This window comes from Tyto alba, unplaced genomic scaffold, assembly GCF_018691265.1.
Source record: "Tyto alba isolate M040663 unplaced genomic scaffold, T.alba_DEE_v4.0 Super-Scaffold_45, whole genome shotgun sequence".
NCBI classification, from domain to species: domain Eukaryota; kingdom Metazoa; phylum Chordata; class Aves; order Strigiformes; family Tytonidae; genus Tyto; species Tyto alba.
Genome location: NW_024881321.1, coordinates 38,279,713 through 38,301,156, shown reverse-complemented (window position 1 = coordinate 38,301,156; position 21,444 = coordinate 38,279,713). Strand labels below are relative to the sequence as shown.

At 47.5% G+C, this 21,444-nt stretch overlaps 1 protein-coding gene across 1 annotated transcript in view; it reads left to right on the top strand.

The window, feature by feature from the left end:
• The first annotated feature begins 7,293 nt into the window (after positions 1–7,293).
• SH3RF3 (SH3 domain containing ring finger 3) overlaps positions 7,294–21,444 on the top strand; it is a 256,125-nt gene continuing 241,974 nt past the window's right edge. The window contains exon 1 of the mRNA XM_042805823.1: positions 7,294–7,780. Within this exon, the coding sequence (XP_042661757.1) occupies positions 7,385–7,780 (396 nt within the window). The 5' untranslated portion in view covers positions 7,294–7,384. The remainder of the gene's footprint in view (positions 7,781–21,444) is intronic.

Sequence of the window (21,444 nt, the reverse complement as noted above, 5' to 3'; positions counted from 1 at the left end):
ACACAAACATATTACAGTCTGTATAGCGTTTCACTTTTATTGGATGTATGTTGCTAAGAAACAAAATTGAAACGTCTCTTTTGAACCTGAAGCCTCTTGGGAGCATGGTATTGCATATGTAGTAAATGTTTTTCACTTCAGGAAGGATTAAATGGTAGGCCAGAAGAAGCAGGGAGGGTTCATTAGTACTGCATGTTTTCCCATCTACTGCCAATGAACCCAACTATTACGGTAGTAAAATATATGTAAGGAGATTCAGCTTGTTCTGGGATGAAGTGTTGACAGCTGCTTGTTTGAATATTAATAAAGTCTATTGAGTTATTCCCTGCCTGTATTGTCTGTAGCTTGAAACTGTGAAGACTTCTCTGCATATTGCATCTTTATGTTTCTAAGTACAAGCCTGTCTGCAGAGATGGTACCCATTTTGTTCCTAGAGATGGTATGCCTCATTATAGAGAAAATTACAACTTTGTGCTCCATTAAACATTTATTTTGGCAGCATTGTTGGTTGCTGTTTTCCCTTGTCGGTTTAAAGAAGTCAATGCTGATTGAAAGAACACGTGTTCTCTCTTACATATGGTAATTAATCCTCATTCTTCCAAACTTCTACAAATAAAAGTCAAAGTTATTCCTGAACCACATGCAAGAAAAGAAAAGTTAATTCTTCTTAAAAAAAAAAAAAAAAAAGTCAAAAGCATGATTCAGAAATGAAGAATTTTACAGGGCACAGTATTTTTTCATGTTTTAGCTGCAGATGGCTTGTTAACTTGATCATGCATCCATTAACTAATGGTGCAGCAGCAGTTTCTGCTGGCTGGCTGCGCCAGTTAAAGCTTGAGGAAAATACTGATAACACAACGGTCCAGGCCCTGCTGGGGAGGGGAGACCTGGAGTTTTCCCTTGCAGAGGTGAGAACCAGCCAGGTGAGCACTGCCGCTGCCCCAGGGACACGGACACAACTGCTGTGCCTATTCGGTACTGGGCAGATAGGTGCAAGGTGGGCCTCTGAAAAAAAGCAGGGCTCCAGACAACTTGGTTTCATTTGTTGGATGCTGTAAGTCGAGTAATGGAGTAACCCTGACTAAAACTGGCAATACTGTCCATCCCCCAGCTGAACACAGTCCAGTCTCTACGAGGGCACACAAATCTGAGAAATTCGGGTGTCAGGTGTAAGTATACTGGCAACTGGGCCTTTAAAAACAACTGCAGTGCAAGAAGATTAAACAGCTAATTTTAAACTCTTAAACACTTCTTAATTATAAATGTATAGATTAACCACAGCAATCTCTTATTCCCTGCAACAGATTTCTCTGAAACAACTGGACGCGTGTTTTGTTAGTGGTAGGGCAGTGATGAGGTAGTTTGTCTTTTCACAGTTGTGACAAGAGAATAATAACAGATTCTGCTGTGGTGTATCTGCAGATTCGTCTCTGTGAGGTACCGCAAGAAGAGACTTTGTCAGATAGCCTCAAAGATGGGGGTTAATTTTACATGTGGGTTAGTGGGAAGAAATCAATGAACTGGAAAAAGTATTTTGATAAATGGGGTGAATGAATTAATCACTAACAGAAGTATCTTTCTTTCAATTTTTAAGAAAAATCTGTGTGGCCAAGTGAAGACAATTTAATCAAATTTATGATCTACGAAGAAGATAAAAGAAATAGAATGTATTTTTTATCATCTTATGGAACTGTAACTCACTCCTAGAGAGGCCAAGGAACTAATGGGTGTCACTGTAGTCGTGACCTGAATTAGTTCCTCAGGACTAGAATAATATTCCTCTTCAGCCTTTGATGCCATCAAACTCATTTCCACAAAGATTAAAAGCTCTTTGCATCATTTATGCCCAATTTACTGCAAAGAGGGTAGTCTCATAAATGTTTGAAGCTATTTTTCAGACCTTTCAAGAAAAATAAGTTATAGTAAAAGTTGAAGTTTTACTTTTAAAAAAGCCCAAGATGCATCTTGAAAGCCATGCAAAAGCAATGTTGTGTAATCCCACTGGAAAGGCAGTGCCTTGCCAGCAGGGCTTGATGTGTAGCAAGAGCTGCACAACAGACAATGCCTGGCTTGCCTTCGTCCACACCTTTAAAACACCCAAACTACAAGGAATGTGATAAAACTTGTGGAAAAACTGCAGTGGTTTGATAGGCTGCTGTACCGAGACTGGCAATGGACACCATGTATTCTCAGAGGAAGTGCCATTTTAATTCACAAGTTTATTGAAACAGAGCCACAATATAATGCAGTAGTTTAACTAGTGTATAGAGTTTTAACGTATCTGTCATTTTTATGGTCAAATTTTTTTTTTTTTTTTTTTTTTTTTTTTTTTTTTTCCCCTCAGGGTTATTTTCCGTCTGGATGAGTTTCATGAAGACACGCTGACTGCATAGGCCAGGCACAAGGGAGGGGACAGAACAGCCAGCCAGGGCTGTCGGGGAAGATTGCAGCCCCTGCCTGAACATCTGCAGCCATTCCACTGCACTGTTAAACACACATCTTCCTGACCTGTGGCCAACATGACCCGCACACGCGGGTAAGGAGATAGTGGAAGATATACTTCTACTAGTGGAGGATAGTGGGGGGTATATAGTGGAGGATGTCCTCCTTTCTTTCCACAATTCAATGTTGTGGTTAAACACGAAGTGAGCGAAGTTCTACTTTTCAGTGTTAAAATACCATCAAGAGAAATTTAAGTAATATGGCCTCCTTAACCGGTCTTTTAAGGTGACATTAAAAAAAGAAGCCATAGTCCAACTGAATGGATTTTCTATGACTGTCTTATATGGGGGATCCCATATACACTCTCCATACCTTGATGCAAGGGTATGCTGTCATGCATACATTGCCAGGACAAGTATTGTAACAGCCAATGTACATTGAGGGTGGTGGTCCTGCTGTGGCTTACATAAGGATTTTCAGCCACTGATTCTCTACAATTTGTCTTTTGACAGGTGACAGAGCGGTTACCCCCTCCCTGTGTAAGAAAAGCCTTTCTGCAGAGCTGTTGCTAGACTTCTACAATTGAGGGGGGATGTATATGTAGATAGATAGATAGATCGTGATCAAAAATCTCACCTCCAGCCAAAGAAGCAGACAGAGGATCCCATCGTCAAACTTGTCCATTTTGCAGAAGTATTACCGTGGTCTGAAATCAGTTTGGTAATTTTTGCTAGCTATACCAGATTGTTTAGGTCCAACAGAAGGAAGAAGCGACAGAGCTGACAAGTGCCCCTCCTTTCTTCTGCTTAGTATTAATTCATTCACTTCAGAAGTCCAAGAATGCCTTAATTTTTTTAACCTAAATGTAAGTAAAGCAAGAGATGTAAGCATAACTGAATGGTCATTTAAACATACAGAGAAAATGCAAGAGTAAGAATGGGATGCTGTGCATTCCACCTCAAGTTTAATTACATTGACTCACTCTAGAATAATAATGCCTACCATTCTTACAATGCTCTGCAGGTTCGAGAAGAATCATACGAGAGCTACCCGTTATTTAGCAGACAAATGTTCCCTACCTGTGCAAACTGAATAGTTATTGTGCTGTAGACACTTACAAGCAGAGCAAGCATACAAGTAAGGATTGAGAATATTTTCTACATAATCAAATCCCATCTGGTAGAAGACTGGAAGCGAGTTAGTCATTTTCAAGAGCATCATGCAAATATAAGAAGGCAAAGCTGAAGGTGTGATGTCCATGTACTGTCCCCAGAAAATGCCTTCGAAACCAACACAGATAGAGCCACAGACAGTAAAACCTGTCAGTCTCTCCTGTCTTGAACTGAATAGCAAGAAAGATCATTCAGGGAAAAGAACCAGGAAAGCAGAACAGGCTTTTATTTTTATTTTTAATTGAGATGCTAAGCAATACCTAGTACGTTATTATAATCTAAGGACAACTACGAACTAAGTCTTGGAACGCTCCACTCTCCTGCAACAGTATTTTGCCTTTTGGAGTCTCTTTCTGTCTCCAGGTACTCTTGAAAGTTAATGCATCAAGAATGATTTATTTCATCCATCACAGGAGGGAAGTCGCTTCCGTAGCCTGAAAGAGGAGTTGCTTATCAGCTGTCTCCTCAAACACATTTACCGAGGGACGTGCGGTAAAATGTGCAGCTCCATCCCTGTGCGTGGAACAGCACCTCTGCTTAAGAACCGTGTTAATCACATTACTTAATTAGTTCACAAATAATCACTTTACACTTATAATCTGAAGCTAGATGTTCTGGCAGCTGAGACAGGGAAATTAATAAAATCCTCCTTTCTTTAAAGTAAACTAAAACCTGTTACATCTTCTGTACCTCTTTCCATTCCTTTCTATGTGTTTTATCTTAGGCTTCTAAGCATTTAATCTTTTTCCTATATCCAAATTTAATAATCTGAGTATTTAATTTCTTCATATTTAATGTAATATTTCCCATGGTCTCTTTGGCAAAAAGAGAAAGTATGTGTGATGATTTTTTTTTTTTTTTCTTTCATTTCCTTCAGGCCTGGCCTAACTCTCATTTAGGTCCAGGCACAGGGAAGCACACAAACACGCTGAAGTTTTAAGCATGAAAATGCTTCTTTGACACCAAAGGCTATTCAAACACTCAGGAGGTGTTTTTTTCTAGTTGGAGCCCAACTTGCAAGTCTCTCCCTCCTTCTCACAGAAGTGTACTTTTACTCATCTCTAGTCCCTTGTGTAATTTCTGTATGAATCTTTCCCTCTCTTAATCCTTTCCTCCCTTCCTTTTCCCTTACCTCTTCTTCTTCTCATTTTCCCTTCTCCCTGTCCTCCTCAGGCTCCCCATTTCCCCCACCCTCCGTGGTGGTTTGAGAGCTCCCTCACCTCCTCCCCCCTTGCAGGGGTCTGCTGTAGCTTTGCCTCAGTTCTAGCTCCTGCCACCAGCCCATGCTCAAGAGGGTGCTTCACAGGTGGCTTACAACAGACTCTCATTTTAAGTGTGTCATCAATTTGTTCTACTGAATAATAAACGATCTGCACATCCCCACCCTTTTAAAGCTGTCCCACCGCCAAGGGACCCTCTCATCGTCTTTGGATGTTGGTTCTCCAGGGTGTTTTTTTCCTGGTTTGGGGATATAGAACAGGGCAGCTCTGGGAGACCTGGCGACAGGTTGGTTTAGCTGCGAGCCCTGGAGCAACCAGAAGGCAGGATGGATGAAAAGCGCCTTAGAGTCACTGGGGGCACTCTGGATTTACACTGGTGCATAACAGAACGCTTTTGGCTTATATGTTTTGATGGTGGTGTTTAAGTTTTCACATCTGAGGTGCTGAAACAATTACGCATTTCATGACAGATCTTCCAGTATTTCCCTCTTCTTGCTGTAGCAATGCTTTTGTCCTTAAAGGTTCTCCATTACTCCTTTTTATTAAATTACCCGTTTTACTCCAGAGAAAGCCCAAGTCCTTGGTACGGTATTTCGCATTTCTCCAGACATCAGTGTTATTTATGGTTTAAAACCGTTGAGTTTGAAATGTCTTTCTGCAAGGACATAGGTTAGATTACTGGACGTTACTCAGCAACAAATAACCATCTGAGCTCTGCATCAGGAGCTTTTCTTTAGTTTTGCACTTACACAAGAGCAGCAAGAGATTCGTGGCTTTTTGCGCACTGACATTTAGTAGATTTTACTATGCAGTGTCTAGATTATCCTTGTCACAACAGGGTCATCCTGCTGTATACATCAGAAGTTAACTGCAGAGTCATAAAGCTGACAGAAAGATTTTGCACAGCCCTCCTGACACAACGCAGAAAAACTTAATTTTAAAGATGTCACCTGAGAGAGGAATAGGACGGCTTCTGCAAGCGCTTGAACTGCAGTCTCAAAATCCAAAGGTGCTCTCTTACAGCACAGCCACCGGTACAGAAGAAAGCTTGGGTTAGGGGTTGGCCCACAAATGAAAATCCTCTTTGGCAAGATTATGATGTATTTCAGCAGTAGCTTCTGGCTTAAGTAAGCCCTTTAATCTTACTGATAGTCAAACATTAGCCAACAAGGACATTTATCTGAAGAACGGGGCTTCTCCTGCAGCTTCTCTAAGGGGAAGCTCTCTCCATCTTCCACACCCACAAGTGGCCGCATCTTAATTTTTAAAACCCCCTGCAGTTAGTACACGCACCCTGGACGTGCGACCCCCAAAACACCCGGGCCTCGCCCCTTCCAGCAGGGCCTGACCGCCGCTCCCCGCGGGCACAGGGACGCGGGTGGCGGCGGGAGGGTCCCGGGCCGCCCCGGGGGGGCCCGCAGGGGTTGGTACCGCGCAGGAACGGCTAAAGGACGATTCCGCGGGGACGAACTGGAGCACCCGGCGGGGGAGTGGGATGTGTGTGTGTCTGGGGGGGGGGGGGGGGGCACGGACACGGGACACGGACGCGCCACGCGCGGGGGCTCCGCGCTGTGTTCCGCCGCGCCCGCCAGGGGGCGCCGCGCCGCCAGGGATGGCGGGGCCGGACGGCTGCGCGCGCCCCGGCGCGGGGGGGGGGGGAGGCGCTGCCCCCCCGAGGGGGTGTTGGATGGGGGGGGGGGGGGGGAGAACGACGCCGCCGCCCGGGGGGCCCTTCCCGGACAGCCGCCACCGCCACCCCCGCTCCACTCGGGGTGCCCGGTCCGGCCCGGGCTGCAGGGGTTCCCCCCCCCCCGCCCCAACCCGCCCCCGCCCTCGCCCGGCTGCCCTCGGCATCCCCGAAGGGGTCTCCGCCGGCCCCCGGCAGCGTGCGGCCGCACGGCCCGTCCGGCGGCCTCATCCCGGAGGAAGATGAGGAGGGAGCCGCGGCGGAGGAAGGCGGGAGGCGAACCGTGCCGGCTCGGGTTACAGGGAGCCATGGAGCGGCGGCGGGGCGGGCGGGGACCGCCCGTGGGGCGGCCGCCGTACCGCGGGCGCCCCCCCGGGGCTCCCCGTCGCTCCCCGCCCCGCGCGGAGGCGCGGCGGGCGGCTCGCCGGGCCGCGCCGGGCCCCGCCGTAGCTGCCGAGCCGAGCCGAGCCGCGCCGCGCCGGGCGGCGGGAGGAGGAGGAGGAGGAGGAGGAGGAGGAGGCGCGGAGAGGCAGGTGTCCTCCTCCCGCGCCGCGCCGCTGGCATCGCCACTGCGCCGCACGGCGGGGGGCAGCGCCGCCCAGGCAGCCCCCGAGGTCGCCGCCGCCCGCCGCCGGGGGCAGCCCCGCCGCCGCCGCCCCGATGGCCCCCGCCGCGCCGCCGCCGGTCCCCCCCCGCCGCCGCCGGCCGCGGCGGCCCTAGGGGCGTCGGGGCCCTGCGCTGCCCCGCGGAGGGGAGGCGGAGGCGGCGGCGGGGCGGGGGCGGAGGCGGAGGCGAGGGGGCGGCGGAGCGGCGGCGGAGCGGCGGCGGGGCGGCAGCCGGCGGCGGCGGCGGCGGCGGCGGCGATGGACGAGTCGTCGCTGCTGGACCTGCTGGAGTGCTCCGTGTGCCTGGAGCGGCTGGACACCACGGCCAAGGTGCTGCCGTGCCAGCACACCTTCTGCCGCCGCTGCCTGGAGAGCATCGTCAGCTCCCGCCACGAGCTGCGCTGCCCCGAGTGCCGCATCCTGGTGGGCTGCGGCGTGGACGAGCTGCCCGCCAACATCCTCCTCGTCCGCCTCCTGGACGGCATCCGGCAGCGGCCCCGCGCCGCCGGGGGCGCCAGCGGCAGCCCCGGCTCCGGGGTCCCCGCGTACCCCCAGCCCGCCGCCGCCCCCAGCGCCGTCGCCGCCGCCGCCGCCTCGGCCGCCGCCAGCCTGCGGGAGCTGGCGGCCGCCAGCCGCAGCGCCCTGCTGGGAAAGGTGGGTGCCGGGACGGGGGGGTTGGGAGGGGTGGGGGGGTGTGTGTGTGGGGGGGGGGGGTCGCGTCCCCTCGGGGCGTCGGGCGGTCCCGGTTTGCCGGCGGGACACTCGCCCCCCGCGCTTGCGGCCGGCGGTTGCGGTTGTCCACCCCGCGACGTACAGATGGGAGGCTCGGGGGGGTGTGTGTGTGTGTGGGGGGGGGGGGGCTGTGTGTGGGGGGCTCGGACGGGGATGTCCTTCAAATACTCGGGCCGGGGTCGCCCCGGGACAGCCCCCCCCCCCCCCCCCTCCCCGTGGGGGCTCGTAGCCGCCGTCCGGCAGCCGCCGCGCCGACGGGGGCCGGGGCAGCCCCCGGTGTAGCGGAGCTTGGACGTGGCTCCCGGAGTTGAGAGCGACAAAGCGCCTCGAAAGCGCATTAATTCGGCGTGTCGGCTCCTGCCGTCTGCCGGTCCGGGGCTGCTTGCAGGGGTTACGGGGGTACAGGCACCCGGCCCGGCCCGCACCCCGCGCTTTCACCTCCAAACCCCCGAGTTTTCCGCTCCCGGGGCGCTGCGTGTGCGGTTACAGCCACGCATGAGCCTTTCTGAGAGCCGGAACGGAGCGGGGTTTGAAGCTGAAGTTTCCCCTCCCAAGGGAACGTAATTTCATTTTTATGTATAAGGTGTGTGATTTATTGAAGGAGAGTACTGCAGCATAGGCATTTATTTATTTTAAAACTGCCCGATCTTGCTTCCTTCCAAATCAATGGCAAGGGTTTCACTGACTCAGAGGGGACAAGATCAGTTCCTCCCAGTGTTCAGCATTGTTGTATAATTCGCTGTGATAAAATTTACTATAGGACCTCTTCAGGAGACTTTGGAATGAAGACTCTCTGAAGACTCTGAACTTCATCTTATCTCTAATGTCATATATATAGTGGGTATATTTTATTGTCTGATCTTTCATGAAGTCTGCTTGAGCTGTAGTTTGGTGTACAGGCTTTGGATTTGGAAAGGTCAGCTCAAAGATTCCTGGTGAAGTTGTATCTCTATAGTAAATGTTTCAATTAATTAATGCATTTCATTTCCTTTTTTTTTTTTTTTTTTTTTTTCCTGAGAAAAATGAATAGACCTGTACTGGCATTTTGAAGTTTTGCCTACAGGAAATGATGGCAAATGCCACACATTGTTCCATAAAATTCAATTTTGGAGTCTGAAGTGAAATACGCTTGGCACTATTTCTGGAAGGGTAGTTCCTTTATTACTGAGCTGTAGACTGCAGTGATCTTCAGGTATTTAATAATGTCTTGTCAAATGTAAAGAAGAAAAAAGACAGTGGGATTCTGCCCTCTGCTCTTTTGCTTATTTGTTTTTCAACTAAAGTTAGGGTTGCAGCTTTGTCGTAGCAGACAACTCGTGTCATCTTGAGTTTCAGCGTTACAAAAAGGGAAGTTTACAGTCAGTAGGTAGTTTAAAATGTGGTATCCTCACGGTCTGGTTTGGTGTCCAGTCAGTGGTCTCTTACGGGGGGGTGGGGTCTGCGCGGAGGGGTTTTTGCACCTGCAGGGTTCGTGTGGCGGAGGCAGGGTCTTGCGCCCAGACCAAGCTTTTGTGACCATCCAGCAAGAAGAAAATCTCTGGTTTTCGTATCTTTAAATCCTAATCAAGCTGGGATGTTACAGGGGGGTGCGCATGTAAGGCAATGCTTGATGGGGAAAGTTACTTGAGAGTAGTTTTTTGTCTTAATGCAAATGTTTATAGAGAAGTCGAATCTTCGTTATTTTGCCATAAATTGGCAGATTTTTAAGATGTTACTTCCCTAGCCATTATCGCAGACATCACATAGTAAATAAAACCACATTGTGTTCCATCATTTTCTGGCTTTGATTGAATAGGACTTTGGTGAGCATCTTCAGTTCTGTTGTCTGTTTCTGTGTGGGTTGTTACCCAGCTGAATGTGACAAAAAACAAAGCTACACATGACCTGAGAATCACATTTGGGCTTTTATGGTTAACAACTGCAATTTTTTTCCCCTTGCTGGGGCTAATGGGTGATTCTGGGGCAGTGGGTCTGCTGGGTCAGACTGGGTCTGTGAAACTGTTTGCTTGGCCTTTTGACTGACTGCACAATTTTATCCAGAAAATCAATGCAATGTGCTTGATCCTTACAAGGTTCATTATAGTGAAAGAAAGTCTGAACTAATCTGCTTTTAAAAAAAGCAGCAGGGAAGAATAATCCTCCTTGGAGCTGCTGATACAGCTGATTGCTGAGCTATCCTGGAGACAAGGGTACAGCACCTCTGTCTGTACTAAACAATAAATGGTACAAACCAGCCTAGAATTAGGCTTTTTCAGGCTGATACTGAAGACCAGAATTGCATCCCATTCGGTCTTACATTAGTCTTTGACAGCTTAGCTCCTTTGGAGAGAGCTGAAGTGATTCTCTATGATATATACTTTTTTTTTTTTTTTTCCTAATTTCAGAAATTGCTGTAGATTTGCTGCCTGGGGCTTAAATGCAAATTACATTATTTTACTAATTAATACCTTTCATTTTAGGTAATGTGGTGTATAAAATGGGACATACCATTATGGGCTTTTCTGGTTAGGAAGAAAAATGCTAATTGTGAAATGTAATGGCAGAGAGCCAAGGTCACTTCTATCAGACTTGTCTTGCCCAGATCCTCCAACCGATATGTTAGAATCACACCAGGGATCTGTTTCTCTGAGAGTTTTAATTAACCTTAGAAGACAGAGCAGGGCCAGCTTCTGTGTTCCTATTACACCTGTGTTTTGCTTTTACACCATATACTTTGGGGAAGTCTTCTTTGCATAGACAGTATTTGCTAAAATCAACGAATGTTATTTATCACTTTGGCAAAACTCTGTGGGTTTTGTATTTCTTCATCCTGTTTTTGGTCCTTCTTTTTTTCCCACAGTTTGTTGTAGATTTGGTCCATCCAGGGTGCTGAAACCCAGCATGAGAGGGGCTGGCCTGGGGATGAACTGGCACTGGGGCTGCTTCTAGAGTTCTCCAGGACCATTCTTCAGAAACACTTCCAAAATACTGTAGGCGTTTTAAGATATGCAGTATACATCCTCAGTATGAGAGGTCTGGAAGTGGTGTTTACCTACTACTATGAGCTTGAAAAATATTTGGGATTCTATCAACATATATAGTGGTACGTGACCTTTGGTGAGGCAGTTTGTCTCCCAATGCCTCAATTTCAGCCTGTAAAAAAAAAACAATAGTCTGTTTCTAAATGGTATAGCATATTTTGGGATGTTCACATTCAAGATGCTGTGTAAATGCAGAGTATGGTTCACATTCAGGATGCTGTGTAAATGCGGAGTACGGTATGAGACATTATAAAAGGGTCTGACTGCTGAAAGAGCACACTGGGAGAATGAGGGAAAGGAAATCCAGCAACTGTTAGAGTGGCCTCCCCAGGGGATAAAGCAGAAGGCTAAGAGTGGTTTATAATGGTAGGCGCATTACACACAAGGTTATAATTTATTGGCTCCTCTGTTTCCATTACCACTGTCGAACTGCTTGGGGAATTCAGGTTCTGTCAAAGTAAATGGCTCCCTTAGATTGTTGAGGCATTATGGTAAATCTGTTTTCTTTACCGAGTACGGCATTTGGGGGTGTGCGTGTGTTGGTTTTTGTTTGTTTGTTTGTTTGTTTGTTTGTTTGTTTGTTTTGTCTTTTTTCTTTTCTCTTTTTTTTTTTTTTTTTTTTTTTTTTTTTTAACAATTACTGCAGTTTATCACTTAGAATTTTTCAGGAGTTCTTAAGATCTAATAGCCAGCTAAATACATGCAAGTCTTTAGCAATTTCCTCCCAAACCAGGCGTCTCCCACGCCAGGTGCTGGGCTTATTGCTTGCTTGCTTGCGATACAAACTGAGAACAACATTTGCATGAAAAAGAAGCAAACTAGAAAAACAAAACATGCCCCTCGTTTTTTTTCCCAGAAGAGAGAACATGGCCAAAGTGAGGGGTAGGCATGTGCTGTGTTACCAGGCGGGGGTATAGGTATCAGTAGAGAGCAAGATGTGCTCATAAGGAAGATGATGTGTCAGCGTGCTTGAGTGAAGTGATGGATGGGCTGCGCTCCCCTGTGTTGCACTGGATGCTTCTCCCATGTATCAGCTTTGCAGAGCTGTTTCACCATTTTGGGTGGAAGGCTGCCATTTGCTAGCCCAGGGGAAAGGTTACTACCCTTGGCTTCACAGGAGTTTTACAAGCAGAGGGAGCAGTGCCAAGTCGCTATCTGAGCTTTTCAGTTGCTCACTTCGTAGAAATTCTCCAAAAGAGACATTGAGTCATTGTTTTTTATGATAGCCCTGCCTCACCCTACACTATCTGCAAGCTTTTGGGGTTACGGTGGATTGAATGTGGAGTAGACGTGGCAGTCATTTTCCACGGCCGTGTTTCCTTGTTGGATACGTTGTCTATCAGGTGAAGATCCCACCCGGGTTACGCCAGACGAAGCGGATGGAGTCTGGCGCTTACGTGCGTTTAAATCCGCTGTAAGCAGCAGTGGGTTGTGAAGGGCTTTGTCTTGGGCAGAGGAGACTCTTCAACTTGCCTTTTTAACGATCAGATTTGCACAGAGAGGAGTGCCATTCTTGTCAGCAGTGCACAGTATGCATAGGCTCATGGACTTACCTTACTTTTGTTCTTCTTCTCTGATTTATTTGCTTCTGATACTGCAGTTTGGCTGGCCAGTGCCTGAACTTTGTTGTAAAGCCATCCAAATAGGACTGATATTCCACGTGTCAAAGTGTCTGAACTTGAGGATTTTTTTTTTTTTTGGTCTGGCAGATGGCTAAAAAATGTGTTTCAATGCAGGAGTTTAACAATTGTACTAAAGGGTATTGTGGAAAATAGAGCCGGGAGTGTCTTAAATCCCAGGAGTTAAAGCTGCCCTCAGAGAAGTGAGCGAGCATAGGAGACGGGATTGCTGAGGGGCTGAGTCAGAAAAATTCATCATTCACCGAGCTCTTGTGCTTTTCAGAAAACCTGCCATTTGCAGGTGTCATCCTCACGTCCATTATGTTTTCCAGAAATGGAGTGTTTTTACCTGTCTTCGGATGATGCTGTTAACTTTTACTTGCAAGCTAGAAAAATGCATGATGGGCCTGATGTAACCAAAGAGTGCCAGTGTTGACAGTGGGCTTTTCCTTCTGGATTGGGATGTCTGGCTCAGTCGCACCTAGAGGAGTCGTGGGGCCGCAGAGGGGACTTTGTGCCACTAGCCCCAGACCCTCCCTATTAGCTTGTGTCAGTGTGGCCTGCCTCGGTGGGACCCCTCTTGCTGTCAGATGTGAATGCTAAATTTACTCCCTGCACGTCATCCCTCTGAATGATTCATGACGAACGCCGGTAACACTTAGCAATATGACAGTGTTCGGTAGCTGGTTACTCAAAGAGAGGTGGATAGACGTGCTCGACTCAGCCCTAAGATCCTGTGCACTTTTTAATTCCGGCAATTTTTGCCCACCTCCCCTAAATGTCTGCTGTTTGCTGTTTGGGGAGACAGCCCTGCCGTGGTTTTAAGGCTGAGAAGGAAGAGAGAGCGTGGTTCTGTGCAGAAAGCAGCCACTGACCTCCGGTGAGCCGCATGAACTTTCCGAGCTTCTCATTCCCCAGCTGAAAGCCTGCCCCAGCAGCGCTCACGCACCCTCACCTGCTTCGCGACCTTCAGAGGGAAGCTGCCCTGCAAACGCAGAGTTATCACTGGAGAGGCTGGGACTTTTGTTTTTTTTTTTTGGGGGGGGGGGAGATGAAAACGCGCCGGTTGTCTACCCTGAAGCTATGACAGCTGTTTTCTGCTGTTGCACGGGTTTTGGCAGAGGCGCTGCACTTTGTTTGCAGGGAACGTCGGCACAGGGATGCAGCGGTGAGCGCTGTGTAGGGGTTTTAAGAGTACACGGTACTTTTGGTTCCTAATCTTATCAGCTGGCGTCGAGGCAGGGCCGCGGTGCCGGCCGGGTGCCCGCTCGGATGGCCGGTGCTTGCAGGACAGGGGGAGGCTACGCCTGCTCTTTCCAGACAAAGCTGTGTCCCTGCCGTCAATAAGCGGCCACATGAAACGGTACAACAAGATCTTATTTGTGCCATGGAGGAGTTTTATGCTCTGGGAAGGTATTTTCTCACAGTCTGGAGGTATTTTAGTTCGCTGTCTCATATTTTTAGGTTAATAATCCCGCCACTGTTTCAGCTTGAAAAGTCTGTCTGGGTACTTCTTGAGTTTTGCACTGTTGTATTTAGAACGTCCCCTCTAACTTCACTATTTTGCTCAATGTTTCATGCTGTCTCTGTTAAGAAGTACTGCTTCAGTTTCAGCTAAAAACCATAATTCCCTCTTGTCTTGCACTTCAGTAACCCACCTGCAATATCTGTAACTATGGGATGCCACTTTCTTTTGAAATCGTAGGTTACTTAGAAGCCTTTCCTTAAGCTTCAGGCCAGTTACATCTAATATATTTATTTCACTCTGATTAACGGTGTTAAGCATTGCAACATAGTAATCGATGACCTCTACTGCACTGGATTGATTCAGTGTTCCGGGTATGTGGGGACTTCTGCGGACCAAAACTGTTTGGGACGCACATGGTTTCGGCTTTCCAGCACTCACTCATCACATAGCAAGCTGAATTTTTGCAAGCGTTTTCAATGCGGTCTCATTAAAACCTGATCTTTTACAACAGGTTTTCCCAATTTGGGGTAAGCTGTCATGGGAAGAACACAAGATTAGCTCTAATAGGACATGAGAGCCTGAACAAAGATAAACTATGGGATTTGAGAAATCTGCATGACCTTGGCCTTGCCCCAGCTCCCACAGCAGCTGTGCTTCTGCAGCTGGGGAGGGAGCAATGGGGAAACGCAGTGCCAGCTGAAAGCTACCTATTCATCCTTAGTCTTGCACCAAACCAAACTGCTCCCAGTTACTGAAGCCTCTTGCGTGGAGCAGACTGGTATTCTGGCGGGAAAATTACTGGCTGATCCTTATGCAAAAGAGAAAGTGAAAAAAAAAAAAAAAAAAACTAACCAAAACCAAACAAACCAAAAAAGGAGAATGAAAAAAAATCTAGAAAAATTTCTTTCTAGTGCATCGTGCAGATGGGCCTGGGAACAGGTTCTCCCCATTTACCAGCCCCAGATCCTCTTTCTTCTGCCAGTTCAGATTCCTCTGACAGCTTGAGCCGTGCCTTTTTCTGACAGTTCGGGGAGGTGGGGGGGGTTGCTGATGCTAGTTTTATTCACTTGGCTCCATTACCATCTTCCTCAGCAGTAATGTTAAACTCGTTACCTCCTCTTTGTGGGAAGTTTTGCTTATGTTGCTAGAGCATTGCTGAAAAACCTTTAAAACTGTTTGAACAGCTTTAAAAAAAAAACCCACAGCGTGTGCCCAATAATTTAATCTAATTGTCCTTGCATGTAAGTTGAACGTTTTTATTTGGTTTAAAAGAACAAACATTAATTTAACAATACATGTACATGAGATGCCTCTCAGTTCAGGGGAAGGACAGAAGGAGGGAATATTACTTTTGGTATTAAAAAGCCATTTTGATTTCAAAAGTAGAGAGAAAAATGTAAAACATCTGGAAGTAAGAGCACTCTCTGCCCAGTGTTTTAAGCATAACTTCCATCAGCTCCACAGAACTTGCTGTGCACCGGTCGCTGTTAGCCGGGGTCACCTGTGAACTCAGCCCAAAGGAGCTGATGGGGCTGTGCCCCTTCTCTGCCCCTTTTCGGGGGGGCGCCGGGAAAGCCTGGTGTCTCTCACCAGGCTCACTCCTCTGCATCTGCAGGCCAGCCGTCGAGGGGTTAACTAGAAAAAAAAACCCGCGGTCGAGTTTGTCTCCTAACTGGTTTCTGGCACTTTCGAAGCATGGCTTGGCCCCTGCTGAAGTTTGGCTTCTTGTCCCGTCGGAGCGGTTGGGGTTTTTGAGGCCACCGGCCGGTTTGCGTGCGGTTGGCCTGAGAGCTGGGGGGTTCCTGAGGGATGCCCGCCCTCCCAAACACCCCAGAGCTGTTTCTGCAGCAGGTCTCTATCTTGTCCCGTTTTGGAAACTGGAAGGCTTAGCAGTGTGACTTGCAGCGCTGGGTGCCAGGAGAGGGAAGGCTGTGGGATTGGCTAATTAAAAAAAAAGAGAGAGATGGGACTGTTTTCTTTCGCCATGGTGATCGCATAACATAACTTGACTCGGGGATGCTGAGGAATTTTTGTCTGCTCTCAAAGGCGACAGGACGAAGGTGCAAAGCCCTTTCCTGCTCTGCAGCATTCAGCTGTGTTTTCTTTTGAAGATACCTTAAGGATTTGTGTTAGTGAGCATTTTGTCCCTCGTGGTGGCTGTCAGCTGGAATATGATTTATCAGACAAGTGAAACTAATGCTGTATATGTTTAAGGAGTGCCTTTCTGTGCACAAAAATGGTATTTATGGGAAGAGCTTGCTTCTTAGTTGATGCTTAGAGTGTCTTTCTACTGCTACAGCAACAGGCATGAGAGTCTGATTATCCAGGCAAGTTCGCATTACTTTTTTTCCCAAGTTTTTTAAAAATCTGATCCAAACCAATATGAATTGGCCGTTGCTAATTTTAGAATGGTCTGCTTGCATGAGATAACAAATTCCAGTTTTAGTTTAAAGACAAGATATTTTAACAGAAGGCTGGCAAGATTGTTATCAAAATGCTAGTGATCATTTCTCCTACAGTCTCAGTTATTTTCAGAGGGAGGACTACAGTAGACACATCATCTGAATAATATTGATTTTAGTACGTATTACTGTCTCATCAAGCTGTTAAAAGTCTTTCCCCTTCTGGAAAAAGGTTCATTAATTGCTGCAGTTGATGTATCATTAAAGTGGGTTTAGGTGCAAGATGGTTAGAGGCAGAGAGACATCTAAAATGTTGATTGTGCACTTGTGGATGGACTTTGGGTAAAGATATTGTGGTCCTAACCAAACGAAGGGGACACTGTTGTGTTTGGTGTGCTGCCTCCTGATTGTCCTGAGCGACAGCCAAGAAGCCAGCCAAGTACAGGCACTATCGTATTTACTTTACTAAATTATCATTTCAGTAAATACTACTGAACATGTTTATTTGTGGATTAATTTCAGGCTAATTCCAATCAAAAACTCCTCAGTGAGTTACTATAAAAAGACATGATTTTATGAATTCACTTTTTAATTTCTAATTTCATTTTGAAACAGCTTTTAGCAGGCTGCCTTTTTATTGGCTGCCTTCTGTCATGTTTTGAATTGCCTTTACTGCAGCCTGTATGAGGTTTGCCATATTGTCATCCCTATAAGCAAATCAATACGTTTTCATTTCCAGTAATAGAAATAATTTATGAATTTTTAATTATTTTAACGCAGTAAAGTAGAAGGAACATTTTGTTTTCATTGATTGTGTTTTGATTGACTTCCGTTAACATTTATTTATCTGTAAATAAGACACACACACACACAGACAGAAATATAGGTAGGTATGTGTATGTGTAATATATGTATCTCCCTGAACGTATAGTTTTTTTGATAGAAAAGCCTGTTCCGTGCATTCTTCTTGAATCCATATCCAACTCAGTAAAGTGTTCAGTATTGTCACCGTGTGCTAGGCACGGGCGTGTGCTGTGTCACGGAGCAGCAGCTGGTCCTGCCGCCTCTCGGGACGCGCGCCCGGGGTGACCCCCCCTGCGAGGGAGCACGCCTGCTCGAGGGATGAGAGGGGGGCACCTACTCAGCCTCCTCTCGCAGCCCCGAAAATAGAGATCTGCGCTCGCCGTCGTGTGAGAGGGGAGGGGTGTCCAGCAAGGGGAGCGGGAGCTGGCCGGGGGTCGGGTACCAGCCTGAGGGTCCCTTGAGGATGCTGAGGCCCGTCGCGACGGGCTCTTCTGGTCCTCGCTGCTGAGCCGCCTTGCGATTTTGCGCTCGGATGTCGCAAGGTAAGAGACAGAAATAGCGCAGGCTTTCCTGGCAGGAGCGTGAGCGGCCGCACGCCGAGTGGGCAGGCTTCACCAGCGCCGGGGCTGCTGCTCGGGGAGGGCGCAGCGCCGTGGAAGAGGCAGGCGTGGACGGCTCCGTGTTCCGCCCAGAGCATCTTGCGTTTCAGCCAAGAGTTTTCGTGTGAAGAGCCTCTTTCTTTCGCATACTTCCTTTCTAAAACAAATCCTAAAAAAAGCCCTTGGAGAATACAGTCATACATACACGTCATAAAATACAGTAAAATAATAGTTGACAACCATGAGATGAATTTTTTTTGCTTATTCTCTTCTGCGGTGTTATCGTGGTGCTAGATCATAGTGGAAAACATCTGATTATTTACATTTCACAGTCACGCAGCAGTGTAAAATTTGAAATAAACATACCTTTTTAATAATGAAAAATCAGTAAATTATTTTTTAAAAGTTTGGTACTTTTGTTCTGTATTGCAGAAAAGAAACTTTAGTTTTTCCTCGCTTGAGTTTTAACTATTCTTTTGATAAACACAGGACTTTCTTTTATATGTACTCAGTCTCTCTTTTACCTGAGTATATATTTCCATGGTGGTCGTTACTGTTAAAAATAATTTAGCACGCTTTAAAAGAAGAGGCTGTGTAGGATTTGGCATCTGTAATAATATTGTTCAGCCAGGAAGAAGTAATTTTGTGCTTACTAGCAAACAAAAAGTCAACAGCCAGGGTTGAATGGCCATCCCCCCCACTCATCCCAGGACTTGAAAACAAGAAAGCAGGTAGCTAAGGGGTAGGTGAGTGTCTTCCTCCCTTTCTCTTGCCAGCAGCACACTACAAGAGATGCAGAGGTGTAGAGAACCATAGGGCTTTTGCTTTCCAGTTTCTTTGCTTCTCATGTTTGTTTCATATGAATTTTATACTGCTGAAATCTGTTGCTAAGAATTTTTTTTTTTTTTTAAATAAAAAATACAGCATCGAATTTGCTGACTGCAGTGTGTAGAACAGAGAAGATCAGCCCTGTCTGTCCCTGAGTGAGAGCGGGAAATGGGTTTGGTGCACTGAGTCACTGCGGTCCTCTGCAGGACTCGGGGGAGTTTGTGATGCTTTTTAATGCATCTCCTCACCCAAATGTTTCCCCCACCTTTAAAAATTTAATAACAGTAGGAACCCCAGAAGCAAACTGCTTTGTTAGTAGCGTAACAGAAGATCCAGGGAGGATCTATGTCATTGTCCCTTTCCTGCTGTGGTCCATCCCAGGTCAAAGACCCGCAGCAGGCAGGGGCGGGCAGGAACAGCCCGTCCAGGGGTTGGTCTGTCCCCCCTTCCCTCTCCACATGCATCCTCGCTCTTCAGCGGGCCAGGGCCCCTGCCAGTGTCAGGAGTGGAGGCACAGGCATGGACGGCCGTTGAGTCATTCACCTCCCAAATGAACAGATCCTTTCTGGCCTATCTTGCAGAACCCAGCTTTCAGGCTGGGCATCGTGACTCTTTTCCGTGTGATGGGCACAGAGGGGGACTCAGAAGATGAGCTCCTTCCACGTGGGTGATGAAATGTTTCGCGAGTTACTGGTGATGCTAGTGGTCGGGGACGCTGGGAGAGGGGTGTGCTCGGCGGTAGCTAATGATGGGATGACTGTACCATGTTTAGTCATACTGAAAGGCAGCATGGGGACATGCAGAAGATAGGAGAGGATCATTTTGGATGTTTGGTTTCCTGTGGGAGTAGAACTCATGTGATAGTTTAATCTTAAAAATATAGGGGGAGCATTTAGAGAGAATTTGCTCTGACAGCGTTGTAGGTTGGCATTTGAGCATAGTCAATAATGAGAGTAATAACCTTTAAAGAGCTCACTGAACTCTCTTTTTTGAGTTTCTGTTCCCCCTTCTCCGAGCTGGAACCTCTGCCATGCCAGGGACATGGTCATTTGTTGCTGATGCGCATCTTCCTCATTGCTACAGCTGAAATGTTGTGATGTGCTTGTCATCGACTTAAAACTCCTTAGACTCACATTGCTTTAACTGCTCTTCATGCAGGCCACTACCTGCTTAGGAAACAGCAGCAGTGTCAGTTATCTCCTGCTGTGCTGTGTTTGTGTGGCGGGGTTTTTGGTAGCAGGGGAGGGGGCTACCGCAGTGGCCCCTGTGAGAAGCTTACCAAAGCTCCCACAGCTCCAAGTGGGACCTGCCTCTGGCCAGGGCCGAGCCAATCAGCAGTGGTGGCGTCACCTCTGCAATAATGTATTTAAGAAGGGGAACCTGGGAGGAGCAGTTGGAGTTGTGAGAAGGAGTTATGAGGAGGACACCTTTGTGAACACTGAGATCAGTGGAAGAAAGGAGGAGGAAGTGGGGGGAGGTACGCCAGAGCAGAGACTCCCCTCAGCTCGTGATGAGATGGCAGGGTCCCCACCTTGCCACCATGGAGGTCACCAGTGGAGCAGATACCAACCTGCAGGCTGTGGAGGAGCCCACATCAGAGCAGGCATCTGCACTCGAAGAAGGCCGGGACTCTGAGGGGAGAAGCAGCCCCTCAGTGTTGTAGTTCGGCGCTGGCAGGACTGCAGCATGCTGGGGGGACCCATGCCAGTGCAGCATGGGAGCAGCTGCTTCCCATGGGAAGGACTCACACTGGAGAAAGTTCATGGAGGACTGTCTGCAGTGAGAGGGGAGCCATGCTGGAGCAGGGGAAGAATGTGAGGAGTTTTCCCCCTGAGGAGGAAGGAGCAGCAGACTGACTGTAACCCCCATCCCCTGCCCCCTTCGCAGCTCGGGGGGAGGAGGTAGTTAAATCATGAGCAAAACTGAGTGTGGGAAGAAGGGAGGAGTGGGGCGAGGTAGGTTTTTTTGGATGTGGTGGCGCTTCTCACTGTCCCACCTTGTCTGCTAAGTGTTGTTTTTGTTAGTGTTTGAATTAAAGTGATGTTCTTTTTCTTCTGCTAGCAAGCCTGTCTTTTGCCCCGACCGTAATGGGTGAGTCACCCCTCCCTGTCCTTATCTCAATTCCAAAAGCTTCTGCTTTATTTTCTCCTTCCCATTCCTGAGGGGGAAAGGGGTGAGTGAGCAGCAGCGTAGTGCTCAGTTCCCTCTGGGCTCAAGGTGCGACACCTGCGTTGGGGTGGAAAGAGTCTGAGCTCACATTTAAAATGAGAGATCGCAGGAAACTAGAGTTGAGGATCCTCAGCTGCTCTGATGCTTGTGATGAACATGTGCTTCCTTGACAAGTCAACTCATAACTTAAAGGTTTTGGGTAGTGATGCTGACTCTCCGAATCAGTGATTCTTTTTGATTGCTGGTGAAATAAGTAGAAGCTAAACACAGAGCAAAGACTGTGGTCAGCCTGAAGTTGTCTTATTAGTGTGTAAAAAGAGTGATTGGCAGTGAGCAGATAAAGACCAGAGGGAATCTCAGGCAAGGTGGTAAAGGTTACTTTGGGTTCTTTGTTGTTTTTTTTTTTTTTTCCCCTCTGAGGAGTTTCCCTGGCTGATGAAGTGCATTAAAAGATGCCTTTATAGCAGTATTTCATTTTTGAAATCATGTAGCTGCAGACCCAAGAAAGAAATTCTCAGTGAGATCCTGACCATTGTAGTGTTCAGTATCCTAGCTGTTTAGTAGCTTTGTCTGAATGAACATCAAATAAACACTGGTTTGTTTTTTTGTAGCTTTTTTTAGTAATTAATGAAGGAAAGTGAGTAATCTGCTACTTGGCAGTGCCACTAGGCACATGG